This window comes from Rhinichthys klamathensis, unplaced genomic scaffold, assembly GCF_029890125.1.
Source record: "Rhinichthys klamathensis goyatoka isolate OS25496 unplaced genomic scaffold, OSU_Roscu_1.1 h1tg000053l_1, whole genome shotgun sequence".
Taxonomy (NCBI): domain Eukaryota; kingdom Metazoa; phylum Chordata; class Actinopteri; order Cypriniformes; family Leuciscidae; genus Rhinichthys; species Rhinichthys klamathensis.
In genome coordinates this window covers 2,539,720-2,556,496 of record NW_026606598.1, presented here as the reverse complement: position 1 = coordinate 2,556,496, position 16,777 = coordinate 2,539,720, and the positions used below count along the sequence as shown (strand labels likewise).

Genomic DNA, 16,777 nt, shown 5'->3' with positions numbered 1-16,777 from the left:
TACACAAGTGCTTTGTATCAAATTATTCATTCAAATGTTAGTACATAGTAGTTAAAGACACTTAATATAAACTGGGACCAGCTTACCTGGAACACAACAGAGAAAATAATTTTATTAAATATTGTACTATTAACATATCGCACGTGACAGACAGCTACAGGTACTTGGATGGGAAACTACTTTAGAGCTGTAAGGTACAATAGTAAGGAATAAACAGGCTTTATGAAAATACGAGGATAATAGATAAATATTGCATTAGTAAAGTTCACAATATGTACTTTCTTTTAAGGACTAAATTGCTAATGTAGTATATAGGAAACAAATTTATTGCACAGGATGGATGCTTTTATTTGAACAACTTAAATACTTTTCAGGCTTTTACCTATCCAACATAGTAAAAGTATATTTTGTTATTTTCAAATGGTCTAAACAACAGTAACAAATACAGCAAACTAGACTAATACTAACATACATTGCATTGATCTTTCCTCGGGTACAGGAGGAAAACAATTACAACAGCATTCCCACATTTCACAACTTAAACCATGATGTTCATTCGACAGTCATATTCTGAACAGCTGTGAAGATATTTCATCACACTGATCTTTGGCTAATGATGTTTTCCCTCATACAGGCTACATACAACTGCCTTCAGTTTTCTTAAAAAAAACAAAAAAAAAGTAAAAAGACGCACTACAAATAAGACAAGCACCGCAAAGATGCATAATAAAACTTAGATAACTGCTCTTAGTAGTAGGATTGATGACCACAATGTTTAAAAAAAATGGCTTTCCTTCAATACTTTTCCTTTTAAATTCAAAGAGATGCAATACTGTTTAAACTCCTTTTCACGTCCTTCCTCTTCTGCCAAACAACATAAATACTGATATCAGAATATCACACATTCAAACCCTAAATTGCTGCTTTCTTCTTCCACATCAACTTGCCTGTGTGTGATCTACATCATGACAGTGTACAGATCAATCCCTCAGAGCCTGCTGTTAATGAACCACACCGCTCACAGGAACTCAGTCATATCTGCATGCACAGTAAGATGAAAGTGGTCATAAACCTGTGCAGATTATGTTGAAGAAATTACATTAAATGACCATCGCTGCACACAACACGATTGCCAAGCAACCCGTATTGTGTGCTAAAAAAAATCCAAAGAAATCTTTGTGCTCTGCTACGCATAAACCATTTCAGCAGTATACAGAAATATAAAACAAGAGCAGAAATTATGCATTCACCCCAAGGCCATCCAAGATGTATGTGACTTTCTTTCCTGAGGCGAAGAGAAATGAAGGTTTTGGAAGAAAACATGACAGGATTCTTCTTCATCTAATGCAAGTGAATGGTGCTCAGCGCAGACCATTTTTTATGATCCAAAAATCATATTTAGGCAGCTTCAAAGGCCTCCACACGACCCCAGAAAACGAATAAGGGTCTTCTCTAGCAAATTATGTCATTTTCTGAGAAAAATAAAAAATGATATACGCACATGGAGGCGTTTGAAGCTGCCTAAATGATTTTGAACAGTCAGAAATGGTCTACGCAGATCATCATTCACTTGCATTAGATGGAGAAAAATCTCCCAAAGCCTTCATATTTGGACATGTTTACTATGTAAAAACTCTACTTTTCTCAATGTATGTATAAAGAGCCTTGCTTTTAACATGCTTTGACATGCAACATCTCAGTCCACTGAAGGTTTACTCATTCAGAAAATGCAACTCTTGACAGAGTTTGGAATGAACTAAATAACTATTGCGAATAACTATTACCATTTGTCTATTGAATAGTAAGTGATGAGTAGTGAATGCTCATGACAAAACAAGCAGAAGGCAGTGCTTCCCAATTCCCAGATGTTCTTGATTGCCTGTCACAAAGTAATTATGAACCTAACATGTGTCTCTCTACAAACAATAACAGAATCAGTGGGAAGACTAAATCTGGTCTCACTAGACAGAACAGTAACATGACAATAAGTATGCAAACAGATTATCTTCTGCTACTTCTACCAAATACTGTCTTAACGTCACAACCATGTACACTACACTGCAAATCATAAATATCTGAATCTGAAAAAGATTCTTTTTGTGGTTTAAAAACCACTTAGTACACTGAAGCTAACAGCACAAAACGCACACAAGAGTCTAATAGATAATACAGTTGATGGGACACATACAGATGTACAAAAGGCCATATTAGCTTGTGGAAGTGGGTGTTGAGAGAATGGGAATATGTAAGGCACTAAAGTCTCAAATCCATCCTCCGTTACATCAAGGTGCCTGGGAAAGTCCTGAGGAGTCTCGTTGACGCAACAGATCTGAGGCCTAGGCTGCTTCCGAAATCGCATACTCTCTTGAGTAGGTACTTATTTTGAATAAGTAATTACTTCACAGGGCTGCTAAAAAAGTATGTTCTGTATAGTATGAATGTGTTGTTGCTGTCATTTTTATGTGGTCAGTTACGTCGCTTCACTGCCATTCACAAATCCTCTCCAGTGGCCTCATGGGATAGTAAAGTGTCCATCGTATGCACACTTCAGAATCTCGCCGTAAAGTAGTAGGCCATCCGGGTACTTTTCGTCTACTCTTTTATGAGTACTGTGAATTCGGACATACTTCTTTTTTCACATACTGTTTTTTGCCTACTATATAGTAGGGAAGTTATGATTTCGGATGCAGCCATAGAGGATCTAAACCCTTCTCTTTGGTTGCCACTCCTCCTTCAAAAGTGTGTTCGTAAATTCAAGTCTTTAAGTGTTAAGCTCCTGGACAAACAAAGTCTTGATTATAAGTGTACATGCTTGGCTTTAGAAACAAATCACTCTTTTCTGGGTAATGCTACACTGGCATGTGCAGGATTCTCCTCACCTTCCAGTCTTTACTTTGGAAACTCATGCTCTCTGTATTTCTGTGGACTCTTCTGCGTTTGCTTTAGAAATGATGGATGGAAACGGTAAGAGTTACAGAGGTGACCCCATGTACCTTCTGTCCTCTTCAGACAGAGATCCTTCAGAAACCCCTGTATGTTCAACCCCAAGATCAGGTGTAGACCCTTAAGCCTCTCAGATTGGTTGATGTTGTTTTCGGGCAGGACTATAGGGACGGGGTTTGCATGGCAACATCAGCATCCTGCAACAGCAATTTATAGTTTGATGAATGGGCCGAACTGATGGGGCGCTCTGATCTTGGGTGAGGAGCAGGAGTTGGAAGAAAGAGATGGAGAAGTGGAGAACGGAGGCGAGGATGAGAGCGCATCTGCGTTTAGAGAGAACACTGTGGAGATGGCCACATCCACGATGCCTTGACATAGCTCAGTGTAGAGTTTCCTACAAGAGAGAGAAACTTTAATATCAATTAAACATTTCAACTTCAACAAAAAGCTTTAAAGGGATAGTTCACTTTAAAATTAATTTTTGATATGTTTTAGCTTACCTTAAGGGCATCCAAGATGTAGGTGTCTTTGTTTCCGCAGAAGTTTCAATTTTGATATTTTTAGGTCAAACCGTTCTTGTCTGTCAGTCATATAATGCAGGTCTATGGTCACCACCTCAAAGAGCATACACAGAGAAGTCCAAATTAAACATGATTTAATGACTCGTAAATGTTAGTACACATTGATGGCCTGAGACACGAAACGAGCGGTTTGTGTGAGAAAACGAACAGTATTTATATCGTTTTTACCTCTTGTAACGCACAGACCAAAGCGCCCGCGCCCTCAGATCACTTGGACGTGGCTGTGGTTACAAGAGGTAAAAACGATATAAATACTGTTCGTTTTCTCACACAAACCGCTCGTTTCGTGCCTTAGGCCATCAATGTGTACTTACATTTACGAGTCATTAAATCATGTTTAATTTGGACTTCTCTGTGCATGCTCTTTGAGGTGGTGACCATAGACCTGCATTATATGACTGACAGACAAGAACGGTTTGACCTAAAAATATCAAAATTGAAACTACTGCGGAAACAGACACCTACATCTTGGATGCCCTTGAGGTAAGCTAAAACATACCAACAATTAATTTCAAAGTGAACTATCCCTTTAACGACTGCGACCATGGTCCATTTAATGGAGTGACTTATATAATGCAATTACATTGGACGCAAAATCAGCACAAAGCACACACATTTTGTTAAATGCTTGATTCTGATTGGTCGAGGAACGTTCTGGTGTGCATTTATTTAGTTAACGCACAGATACAGTAGTTCCAGCAGGTCTTGAACGCATTACAGTTCCATATCACTTCACCAAATGATTTCAGATATTTCAAAGGTCCTTACAGCCTACAACAGTTAAAGAACCAAAAACTAAAAAGACATTGAGCAAGCAAATAAAAATAACAAACAACAAGATAAAAATGATAAACTATTTCCATGTTTTCCCCCATGAAATTAAGCTTTATTAGCTATGGCCAGCTCTCTTTCTCTTGCTCTCTCTTTCATACAAACACACAAACAAACAGTACAGACACAGGCAGAAAAAATAAATAAAAATGTTACTTGGGAAAGAAAAGTTACTTGCCAGATGGGGAACTGCAACAATACATGGTTTAAAATGATTTGTTAGAACAACAGTCTGACCCTAAATGTTTAATAGATGGTAGATGTCATCATGTTGCAACTCACACCTCTTCTAACAACTTTTACCTCAGTGTAAAATTCACTATTATACATTTAGCTAGGATGCCTAAAGGTTTTTTTTTCTCACCCAAAACTTGTGGTGACACATACTATATATAGGATCATTTATGCATTAACACAACAAATGTGAAAATGAGGGACAAAATCATGATTACTTTTCGAATATGTCGGACAGTTGGAAGATACTAAAACAAAACATTGTGGACATAACAAAAGAGAAGTGTGTACTCACTGTGCACAAGCAGGCGCCCCATTTATCTCAATTAGCCAGACTTTGAAGCTCTCGTCCAGCATGAAGTCAAAGCCAAAGAGCTGGAAGCTCTGGTAGGACAGATGCTTTGTGCTGATGGCTGGCTCGATGCATGCGAGACAGCTCCTGTTGAGACAAGCCACGGGATTTCAGAGTAAAACTACAGTTAGTTACACACAAACAAATGCACATATATTGGGGTGCAAACATCTGAGTTAAAATCCGTTATTTTTTGCATTAAAAAATCTTTTGAAAATATTGAAAGAATTTTTAAAAGTGCTGTTAAAACGATTAATCACATCTAACATAAAAGTTTGTAAATATATATATATATATATATATAATACACACACATATATATATATATATATATAAACTTTAGATGTGATTAATCGATTTGACAGCACTACTTTTAAAAAATTTAAAACAGAAATATTACTTAAAATTTGAAAGAAATAATTAAGATTGTAGATCATTATCTTTTTTTATGAGAGGTCAGATTTTTAGATAAACTTTTGAATTCCATGTCAGCTTGGGTGCTGCCAAAATGCATCTAATAGTTTAATTATTCCCCAAATTTCACTTATTTGTTAAGTTGAAATACAATTGCAACAGTGTTAACTAAAACTAAAACTATTAAATATAACTTGTTAATTGAAATAAAGCTGAAATACAATATAAATTTACATGAAAAACTTCTTTAGCAAATAACTGAAAATAAGTTGAACTACTAAAATTACTATAACTAAAACTGACAAAAAAAAAAAAAGACGAAACATAAAATTACATAAACCTAAAAAAAAAAGTTTTTTAATTAAAACAGAAAGTATAAAAATAAAGCTAATTCAAAATAATAGTAAATACTATAGTAGTATATAAATAAAACTAAACTAACACTGATTTGTATGGGGAAGAGACATTTAAATTTGAAAAAATTCAGAATATAAATATTTGTATTAGTGGACTCAAAGTTTTGGACCCCCACTGAACATCTCTGACAAGAATCAGTTATCTTTGAGAAATAAGTTATGCCTTTTTCTTATACAACTCATCTGCAGGCACAGATAACATGCAATCATTATGTGAACTTGACTGAACATTTTCAGTATAGGAGCACCTGATAATATGCTTGATCTGAGGTAAAATAGATGTTTCCATGGCAAGATTGTGTGTGGTCAACAGGTACTGTCTGAACTCATCAAAGAACATCTCGTTGCCCTCCTCATAGCGGCCGTAGTTCTGCGAATGCTCTTTCTGGATGCAGTGATTCGTCAGGTGACTGGTCATATCCTGGAGATCTGAGCTGTTGTAGGGCTCAGAAGATGTCCTCAACACACCCTCACGGTACAAGTAGATATTGTACTGATGGTCTACAAGCACCCAACTCCTACAGACGAGAGAATATCCATCGACTTTAAAAGTACTTTGACTTAATTAGGATGGAACATAATCGCATCAAAACATTCAGCACAAAGGATTAAATAGCTCATCTTACCTTATATCAAATTTGCGATGTCCCGGCTCCAGCAGCAGAGGTTTTTCCAGATACTTCTGAATGACATGCACTTGGCCTTGATTATCGATGAACTCAAGCAACTGGTTTGCATCATGAGATATCAATATACCTGCACCTGAACAAAGATAGGGAGGGACATTATCATACTATCAAATCATGTACAAAGATGTACACCTCTCTTTCAACTTACCACTTTGGACCGATAGAAATTCGTACCTTTTGCACCCGCCGATGATTTGGCGATCCACACCGTTCCCTCTCCGCTTTCTTTTCTGGAGTTATATGAAGCTAAAAAGACCTCTCGCTCATCTGTCTTTGGGTTGCTCTTCATGTGGCTGATGCCATTGGTGGCCGGGGCCACTGGGGTGTTGAGGTTGGTTGGGTATATGATGTAAGACTCAGGGAACCAGTTACAGGAGTCCTTTAACTCTGGACTGGTCTTGATAATCCTAAACAACAGACATGCTTATATAAATAGAATTCACAACTGAAGAACTGCAGAGTTTATAAATCAATAGCATGGATGAATAAGGAAAGTGTGCTTTGAAGGCATTACTTAAGTAAGCATTAGCTTAACAGTATCATTCCTAACATCACTTCAAAGCTCTCATTAACATCAATTATGGTTATATCATTCATCTGGTATGAATAAATAAACAGCCTACTTGACCAGTGATGCTTTGCGACAGAGTTTATCGGCTCCTCTGAAATAATTCACCAGCTGCATCAGTCCTGGTTCATGACCTGTAGAGGACACAGCAGGGTATCTGACACTGAAATGTCGAAATATTGAGCGGTGACGGCACTGTCCTGCAGCTAAAAATACTTTAATCAACATTTTTGTAGTTCACCACCAATAGTTATGTACACACTAGCCCTAAATGTTTGGATTTTCTTTTAATTGTTTTTGAAAAATGTCTCTTATGCTCACCATTTATTTGCTCAAAAATAGAGTCAAACCATTATGTTACGTAAAATTCCAATTTAAAATAACTGTTTTCTATTTTAATATGTTTTAAAATGTGATTTATTCCTGTGATGACAAAGCTGAACATTCAGCATCATTACTCCAGTCTTCAGAGTAACATGATCCTTCAGAAATCATTCTAATTTGCTGATTTGGCACTAAATTATTATTTGTGCTCAATTATTATAAATGGATCTTATTATTATCAATGTTGAAAACAGTTTTTTTTTTTGCAGCTTAATATTTTTGTAGAAATAAATAGAAAGTTCAAAAGAACAACATTCATTTGAAATTTTATAAATTTCTTTACTGTTTAAGTTTCTTTACTGTGTGTCTTTTGATCGAATGCATACTTGGAGAATAAAAATATTATCTTTTTTTTAATCTTACCCCAAACGTTTGAATGGTAGTGTATCACAGTTTCTGACAATAACTTTGTTATATATATATATATATATATATATGTGTGTGTGTGTATGTATGTATATACTTACAAAAGCACATGCACTTATTAATTAATTTATAAAAAATGATAAAATACTGATATTAAAACTTATGTTGAAAAAAGTTAATGTCAATGTTATTACATGTTATTACTACACAGTTACAGTGATACAGATCCACTGGGATGCATTATAAAGCTGAATCTGTGTGGTTATTGCTGCTGGACACCGCAGTGCATTGTTTTATCGTGCATTATCATAAATTTAACAGCTTGTGCTGTCTATAGTCTCCAAAAAGCTGAAAATAAGCACGGGTTAGATGAGATTAATTAACTTGCTGAAACTCTAAACTTAATTTAGAAATGTGTAAACAGCATGGGATTATAAAACAATCATATCATTATTGCATTTTGAGTTGGAAATGCATGTCAAATACGCAGCTCTTGAAATCATTTACCCAGTCGTCCAAAAGGCAGCCGATTTCTCTCTCCCAGCATTAAATTAAACCGAGGATTGTCCTTCTTCAGTCGTTTCCATTTTCCAGTGGAGCTGAGGATCCTGGCGACCTCAGCATACACAGTACTGTTGTCATCTCTCAAAACAAACGTGTACATTGGTGAACTCATATTCCTGTCTTCTGCTGACTATCACACACACTAGCTAGCCGACTAACGTTATCTGTCTCCCAACAAAGTAGACTGAAACCGGACATACATGACCTCCCTTCTGAGTTGTTTCGCACAAATAAAAACAATATCGTTATAAGAAATTATCTAGCTATACTCCCGAACTCCCGGGTCGGGCATCTGTACCCGCAGTCGCGTGGCCGGCGCGAGGATATTGAATATTAGGGTGTGACTCTTGTAGGATTTGGCTTCTGAATTCTCGCAGCTAACAGTCTACGCTAGCTTCATGATTGTCTATGAACAGAAAATATTACAAAACAAAATCCAGCAATACGCTACAAGTACAGAGTCCAAGAATAGCGGTCGACTATATATAGCTATGCATTTAATTCATCGCTCCCTGTGTACTCGTCTAGACAGTAGACATCAGTTTAAATCCCCAGTTGAAGCCTTTTATCCCAACACATTCATGATGCGACGTACCGCTGGGAGTGGAGTGAACGCACGCACGCCGCACAGATTTGTGGGTATTGTAGTTTTATGTTACATTTGGGACTAACATCACAGCTGTGCTGATTTTCAACTGCACGATTGATATTGCGGATGATAAAGTCAGTATATAGTCTGTGTTAGCTACAAATAATTAGCAACATACTGCGTGTATCCTGTTTTGGCTTTCATTCAAACAATTTTCATGATTTTCAGAGCAAAAATTATGGAAGGCCATTTCGACCACATAAAAAAAAGTTTTGGTAAATCATAATTATAACAAAAAAAGTCAACTATGACATCAAAAGTTACTAAGGCATAGATATGAGCTTAAAAGTCGAAATAATTATATTCTTTTCATAATTCTGATTTACTATTACATAATTTCGACTTTTTATCAGTAGATAGATAGATAGATAGATAGATAGATAGATAGATAGATAGATAGATAGATAGATAGATAGATAGATAGATAGATAGATAGATAGATAGATAGATAGATAGATAGCCTACTATCTATCTACTTTTATCTCATAAGACTTTAATGTTAGAATTATGATTTACCAAAACGTGATTTTTTTCTTTTATGTCAGAAGTGGCCTTCCATAAAAACATAAGCAAAATTGCTAACAGTTATGTTGAAATGTCAGTTACTACAGCACTTTTTTTTTAAACATGCTGCAATATAAGAATACATTATATAAAATACTGCCTGATAAAGGCTTGAACAAAATGTCAAATTCACAAAGTGAATGCACACTTCAGGCACTGGCTGAGTAAGCTACTTTATATAGGCCTATATATTTATAATGTCTGTGGATCCTTTTCCTGGGAATCTCTGAAGTCAACATACACATATATGGCTACATATGAATTTAAAAATATATTTGCTAATAAAAAGGTATTACATGTGGTCAGCTGTGGTTAAACCCTCACAAAGGTATGACACAATCATGAAATTGTTCATTAAGATTTGGTTCTCTAAGGGTTTTTTTGTGCATAATTTTTTTTTTTTTTTTTACAATAGGGGAGACTGTTATACATTTAAAATTTACAATAACTATATATTTGAATAAATATATTGAAATAAAGTCTAGCAAGTGGAATGTTACAACGACCACGGCATGGGTTCAGTTGAAATGTCTAGTTTTATTAAGTCTGTGTGAGCAAGAATCATAATTTTTTACATTACCTGTCTTTTGTTCAGTGTTAGGCTTTACAAATGGCATTAGATAGATCAATATAACGAATAAAATATAATAAAAAGAAAAACGCGAACATTTAGTATAGGCCCTTAAATAAACGCACTAAGTGTCTTTCTCCAGGCGATGGCGCGCGCGATCTTATTACTGAGCAGCCGGAAGTTGCTGGTGCGCGCGCCGCACATCTGCTCAGAAAAATATAGGAGGCGCGAGGTTTAGTCAAAGTTATGGTTGTTGTTTTGTTCCGTATCGTTGTTTAGATTTTCAGGTGTTGCTGAACCTTACAGCATTTACACAAGAAAAACGTTTAACCCAGAGGTAGGTTACAACTTTCCTCTCCCAAAATAAATGCACACGTGAGTGTTTGAAGCTGTAAGTTATTTGTGATTTGTGTTCCAGCTTGTCAGCTCACGTTCTGTTTTTAGATAAAGCTACGTTGTTCTCTCTATCTGAACGTCCTACACATATTCCATATATGTGTTGATACCCCTTGAGACATTATTCGTAAGATCGTTATTTACGAATACGATCATTATATGGATAATGTGGATTTCGACTATCACGTTTCTGTCGCATACAGTAGCATTGGTATGAAGTGAAATAGTTAAAGTAACGTTACCATTCAGAAGTTTGGTCACACATCTCATTCTTTGTTCTTAACACAATTCACGTTTTAAAATAATAAGTCGTCAAATCAATGAAATAACACAACAGTAGGCTATAGGGATTGTGTACAGATCAACAAATAAAATCTAGCTTATATTTGAGCTCTGCTCACTCCATTCTTTTAACCAAGTTCATGAGGTTTCATACACAAATGAAGTTGTTCACATCTATGCTCTGCTTTTGACTGATTGTTTCTTCATTATCTGGTCTAACTCATCCCCCAATATTTTTTTTTAAAGAATTACAACCGTTTTGCAGACTTTTATACATATGAATTTCATAGTTGTCTACAAAACTAATTTCAAACATTTAAAGCAGAAACTTTTTTTATTGGAATTTTTTTCAGATCATCAGAAACATTCAGTCGACTGGTTCTGAACTTTGTACTCTCTCTTATGCGCTCTCTCTCTACAAATTGAATGAACGAAAACGAGAGGAACTAATAAACTTACACTGGAATTAAATATGTAACTTTATCTTGGATTTAAGGCAATAAAAGAGGTTATATATGTATATTTATTTTTTTAATTCTGTACAGTTATATTCAATTCCTGCGCAATCTATTGGTTACTCTCGTAATTAATATTTTATGTATAATATTTTAACTGATCGTCTCATTCACCAAGACAGTAGGCCTGAGAAATACAGCAACAAAAATCTCAATACTTTTCTGCCTTTTGACAATATTTGATATATACCAATATTTATGTATTTTGTCTGAAAGGGATTCAACGTTTAATAATACAGTTTAAACTGATCAAGGCATGTTTTCCACACTGTTCATTTCTTAAATGAACATAGGTAAGAGTGCTATTTTTTATTATATGCACCAGTATAATTACCTAATCATAAACATGGGTATTTACTATGTAGTTTATTTAATACATAAAAACTGTGTCATGGAGTTTTGACTCGATTCACTGAAACACACAATTTCATTGGATCTCAGAAGTTAATTAAAGAAAGCACACTGATTGTAACACTGTTTTTGTAACTGGAGTTTAAATTAGAGACACCATTAAAATGCTTTTGTCTTAAAGCTCTCATACTGGAAAGGCAAGCTTTAGGAAACCTAATTGGCACATAAAAAGTGGATTCAAGTTATATTGAAATTCACAATGTTGTTTAACTTTATATTGCCTGCAAAATCATTATTTCACCTGCATTATCATCATCACCCTTCAATAGCCCAATTGTTGTGTGGTACTTCTCTACATTTATACATTATTAATTGATCCTGTGCCCACTTCTTACCCAGGCTGGAGCAGGCCAGGCATGAGCAGAGCACACCTGGACGAGTGGCAGAGGAGGTCCTTTGACATTTCGTCTGGCTCTTGTACACCTGAACAGACGGCCGATGCTTATCGGGCACACATCCTGTCCATTCAGTATGCATGGGCGAGTGCTGAGCTCTCTCCGGCTGGAGCTGCCAGCCTGCTCAGGACCTACTCAGAGCGGTACGCCTCAGCCCTGGACTCAGACGACCCACGCACCGGGCTAAACAACTATGCAGAGAGTGCCCTGCACTTGGCCCGCAATCAAAAGAACTATAGCGACAAATGGGAGTCATCCCTAACGTCCGAGAATGTGTTCAATCTGCCGTGCGTGCAAAGAATGATGCAGGCTGGGTCAAAAGAAGGCGCTCTCCCAGTAGATCCGGCAGATGTTAACATCACTGTTGGTGGTGAGGTCGGTGGGTGTGGGGAGAAAGGCAGTGCTCTCTCTGGTCCTCCTGGTTTTAGACGAGAGCCTCTGGCTCACTGGCCCTCTGCGCCTCCACCCAGAGCTGAGATGGGAAGGGGGATCAGTAACCCACTTAGCGGTGCTGCGGAGTGGGCCAGAGGACTTGAAGGAGCCCTTCCACGTTTGACCCTGGCACAAAATGCTCCAAAAGCTCCAATGGGATCGCCTATGTTTGGCCATAACTATTTAATTTCCACAGGCAATGCTAGTGTGTCTCAATCTAATCTGGGTTGCACAAGTGGGTCCAATGTGCATAATCAGCCAGTGTTCTTTTCTTCCACAAACCCATCCAAGAGGAAGAACTTCTACAGCTCAGGAAGTGAAAGCAACAGAAGTTCATTCCCATCACAAGGCGAGCAGGAACCGCGAGGGAGGGGACGGAGAGGAGAAGAGGGCGTCAGTGCTAATTTTAGATCTGCACGAGAGCAGTTCATCTTTGACCAGCAAAAAAAACATTCCCATCAGGGCCAGCGAGGTTCTGGGGCCAACTTTGCTACAATCTCCAAGAAATGCCTTGGGGCACAACGGCCTCGTGGGGCAACCTCCAAATTCGTCTCTCCCATGCCAAGGCAAGAGGAAGAGAGTTACTCGAAGGACAACAAACCACAAGACACGGAACCTGTTGATGAGCGTTTAAAGAACTTTGAGCCCAAGATCATTGAACTTATCATGAGTGAGATCATGGACCACGGCCCCCCCGTAGCTTGGGATGATATTGCCGGCCTAGAGTTTGCTAAAGCCACAATCAAAGAGATTGTAGTGTGGCCAATGTTGAGGCCTGATATCTTCACCGGTCTTAGAGGTCCACCTAAAGGCATCCTTCTCTTTGGTCCTCCAGGCACTGGTAAAACTCTCATAGGGAAGTGTATAGCGTGCCAATCCGGAGCCACTTTCTTCAGCATCAGCGCCTCGTCGCTCACTTCAAAGTGGGTCGGGGAGGGCGAGAAGATGGTACGGGCGCTCTTTGCCATCGCTCGGTGTCACCAGCCTGCAGTCATCTTCATCGATGAGATTGATTCCCTTCTTTCTCAGCGCACAGACGGAGAGCACGACTCATCCCGTCGAATTAAAACTGAGTTTCTTGTCCAGTTGGATGGAGCTGCCACCTCAGCAGAAGATCGCATCCTTGTGGTTGGTGCCACCAACCGGCCTCAAGAGATTGACGAAGCAGCCCGTCGTCGCCTGGCTAAGCGACTCTACATCCCTCTCCCAGAGGCTGAGGCTCGACGGCAGATAGTGATCAACCTCATGTCCCGTGAGAAAAGTCAGCTAATAGCAGATGAGATGGAGAAAGTGATGCAGGGAACAGAGGGGTATTCGGGGGCGGATATGACGCAGCTGTGTCGCGAAGCAGCCCTTGGCCCCATCCGAAGCATTTGCCTTAGTGACATTGCTACCATCACGGCAGAACAGGTTCGGCCAATACTCTACAGTGACTTCCAGGAGGCTCTCAAAACAGTGCGGCCCAGTGTCTCTTCTAAAGATCTGGAGCTATATGAAGAGTGGAACAAGACTTTTGGCTGTGGTCGCTGAGCGCGTGTGTTGTGATTATACTAACTGAGTTTTATGTTAGTATGAGTATGGTTTTGGGTTCATTTATTGAAATAAATGGTTGATTTGTCTTGAGTCTTTTTCGTCTTTTTCATGAACATGCTCTTTTCAGAGAGCTGTTATTGTGACTGCAGACATGTCAGTTTTGTTGCAGTTTCAGTTTGGATATGACTCAAAACAGCACTCATGATTAGATAAAACTGAACTTTTTACTGTATTCCTTGCCTCAAAATTAGCATACCGCAGTTGTCTTCCTGAAAATAGTTTCATCATTTAGTGGAGCTGTTTTCCATGTAAGAGGAAATGTGTGCCGAATTTGTACTAAAAAGGAACATGGGGTCTTGAGTCTGTTTCCCTCTGAATGCATGCACTTATCCAAAGGGGAACTGTCAGCTAGTACAATGTTCAGCCAGCCCTTCCTTCAATGTGTACAGAATGAATTCACCGGCTCTCCATGTTTACCTGCTCTCGCTCCTGTAGAGACAGAGTGTTAGACACCTTAGGGCCAACTCTCCCATTGTGTTCAGTCTTGGTGAATGGATTTGGAGGGGAAGTTGGGCAACCCTGCAGGCATTCTGGTCTCATGATAAGAAGTACCCACAGATCAACTCTTGCAGTGCCTTTCCTGTTGCTAAGCCAGTGCGGTCTCGGACCACATCTGGTAAACCAGAGGAATGGCTTTGTGCCTTGGAAGGGGTTTTAAAGGTGGACTCTTCATCCTCCTCCTAGAGGAAAGTTTGTTGGGTTTGTTCCCCCCCCCCCCCCCCCCCTAGTTAAACATGTCTGTAGAGGACTGTGTTCATCTGACCTGTTTTCAGTCTATCTATCTATCTCTATCCATCCATCTATCTGTCCATTTGTCTGTCTATCAATATTTCATAAACCAGAGGAGTTCCAGCCCTGATACCAGCCATGAACCTCACAAAACAATTATGCATTATAGAAAATAAGCAGATAACAACTGTGGTTTGATGCGTTTACTGTTGATGGATGGAGAGAAGCATTGTGGAGCTCTAATTGAGTGGCCGCAGATGGCATGAGGAATAAAAGTGGCTGGTGCAGTGGTGAGGAAACTGACACCCAGGCCAAATTACAAAGCAATGAATGAATGGTTTGGGTCAGGTTACAAAATATAAATACATTTTTTTTTGCAAAGCTCAGAATGATGCTGCTTTGAATTAATTTGTTTTTGGATTTTTAGTTGTACTTTTGGATTTCTGTCACTTTATTTGAGTGAGACTAGCTTCCCTGAAATGTTCTTTTTGTTTGGTGTTTTTATGCCTCTGCATTAGCATTACGTTCTCATTGGCAAAATACAACTGATTTGTGTTGAAGTGAAACAAGGTCTGTGTTACGTGAAACCTGATGACTGCAGTCTGGAAAAATTGAATATAGATGGCTGATTGATTTGGTTGCGTCTTTCTTGCAACTGCAAAACCATTCTCACAGGAAGTCAGGCTGAACTGTTAATACACCTCAGAAGACGAGTGGGATTTAACAGTCTAATTCAATTCTAAACTCTGACTCCTGGCTTGTCTTCATCTGCATCCGATTATAGATTGTGCTCACATGAAATGAATCAGTCATGTAATTTTCATGAAACAATCTTAGAAAAACTGGAAGCCCATGAAAAAAGGGTGTCATTTATTTTTCATCTTTTTGTCAAGCGGGTTAATGAATATTTTAGGGTTGTGTGTTTGGCCGGAGTGTTGAAACTTTGTAAAATTAGCCAGCAGTGCAAGTAGTAGCCTAAGTCCATCCCTGAGGAGCGGTGGAAGGCTGTCAGAACCACAGGGGTAGCCTACAGCTGGACTATAGGAGGACAGGCACACCGAATTCCTCCACAACCTTTCTCAGCACATTATCTACAACACATGAACTTTTGCATGATTTTTTTCTAGTTTGTCTTAAGCTGACTACATAGTTTATTTAATACTTCATAGTGGCGGAATGTATTTAGTGCGATCTCAGTAGAAAGAGTTTTTAATCACAGGAACATTTGAGAAAATAGCTTTTAAAACTTTACTTTATTAACCCTCTTGTCATTTGTGATTCATTTGACTGGTCCTTTGTAAAAAATTTCATCGGAATGGTACGAAACTTGGTAAAGGTTTTTGCTGCTTGCTGTGTAAACACACAAAAATTATGGACATGATTCGAAAAGGTTTAATGGTCCTGAGAAAAATAGTCACACTTGAATTGTTTGCGTTAAAAAAATGACAATGAAATGAATTTCATCTATTGGAAACGTTTGTAACTGCGCAGAAACAAGTTCTTACTGAAAGCTCATTTTTTGAGATATCAACTTCAAATTTGGAACACAGCTTGTTTAGATTTATGGCTTTGATTTTCTCACAGTTTTAGAGTAAAATGTGGTTTGGAAAATATACATTGAATATAAAAATTGTGTTTTTGTGCATTTTTCATAACAATAAATGTAAAATTGTATTACATTTTTCAAGTTCACTTTTTTAAATACTTGTTTCACTTTAGCAATTATCTGCCGAGATCATCTTTAAAAACAGACCTAACTTAGGACGGTACTCCAAAGCATTAAAGATTTATGACTGTTTAAGTTGGAAATTTCATTTTCAGGTTCCATTTTCATTCCATGCTCAAAAAATGAATAAATGGATTATAAATACTGTATAAACATAATTTGGTACCATAAA

At 37.9% G+C, this 16,777-nt stretch overlaps 2 protein-coding genes across 4 annotated transcripts; one reads left to right on the top strand and one right to left on the bottom strand.

The window, feature by feature from the left end:
- Positions 1-323: 323 nt before the first annotated feature.
- Positions 324-8,954, bottom strand: ttl (tubulin tyrosine ligase). Of its 2 annotated transcripts, XR_008806814.1 has the most exons (8): positions 8,286-8,954; positions 7,084-7,162; positions 6,635-6,867; positions 6,398-6,533; positions 6,020-6,289; positions 4,885-5,028; positions 2,880-3,337; positions 324-1,038 (listed from the first exon to the last, which is right to left on the bottom strand). XR_008806814.1 is itself a non-coding variant. In XM_056248155.1 (7 exons), exons 1-7 carry the CDS (start codon positions 8,452-8,454, stop codon positions 3,154-3,156), a joined length of 1,215 nt encoding a protein of 404 aa, XP_056104130.1. In that variant the 5' UTR covers positions 8,455-8,954; the 3' UTR covers positions 2,765-3,153. The 2 variants fall into 2 exon arrangements, 1 of the variants encoding a protein (XP_056104130.1); XM_056248155.1 differs by lacking the exon at positions 324-1,038 and having other exon boundaries at positions 2,765-3,337.
- Positions 2,109-14,175, top strand: fignl1 (fidgetin-like 1). Of its 2 annotated transcripts, none has more exons than XM_056248139.1 (2): positions 2,109-2,369; positions 12,070-14,175. In XM_056248139.1, exon 2 carries the CDS (start codon positions 12,087-12,089, stop codon positions 14,085-14,087), a length of 2,001 nt encoding a protein of 666 aa, XP_056104114.1. In that variant the 5' UTR covers positions 2,109-2,369; positions 12,070-12,086; the 3' UTR covers positions 14,088-14,175. The 2 variants fall into 2 exon arrangements, with proteins under 2 accessions (XP_056104114.1, XP_056104113.1); XM_056248138.1 differs by lacking the exon at positions 2,109-2,369 and adding an exon at positions 10,314-10,463.
- Positions 14,176-16,777: the final 2,602 nt, after the last annotated feature.

Excerpts from the sequence above, each read along its gene's own strand:
- ttl (XM_056248155.1), bottom strand. The coding sequence starts at position 8,454 with ATGAGTTCACCAATGTACACGTTTGTTTTGAGAGATGACAACAGTACT. Across the intron at positions 7,163-8,285 it reads GCTGCCTTTTGGACGACTGG|GTCATGAACCAGGACTGATG; the intron begins GTAAATGATTTC and ends TGTCCTCTACAG. Across the intron at positions 6,868-7,083 it reads CGCAAAGCATCACTGGTCAA|GATTATCAAGACCAGTCCAG; the intron begins GTAGGCTGTTTA and ends TCTGTTGTTTAG.
- fignl1 (XM_056248139.1), top strand. The coding sequence starts at position 12,087 with ATGAGCAGAGCACACCTGGACGAGTGGCAGAGGAGGTCCTTTGACATT.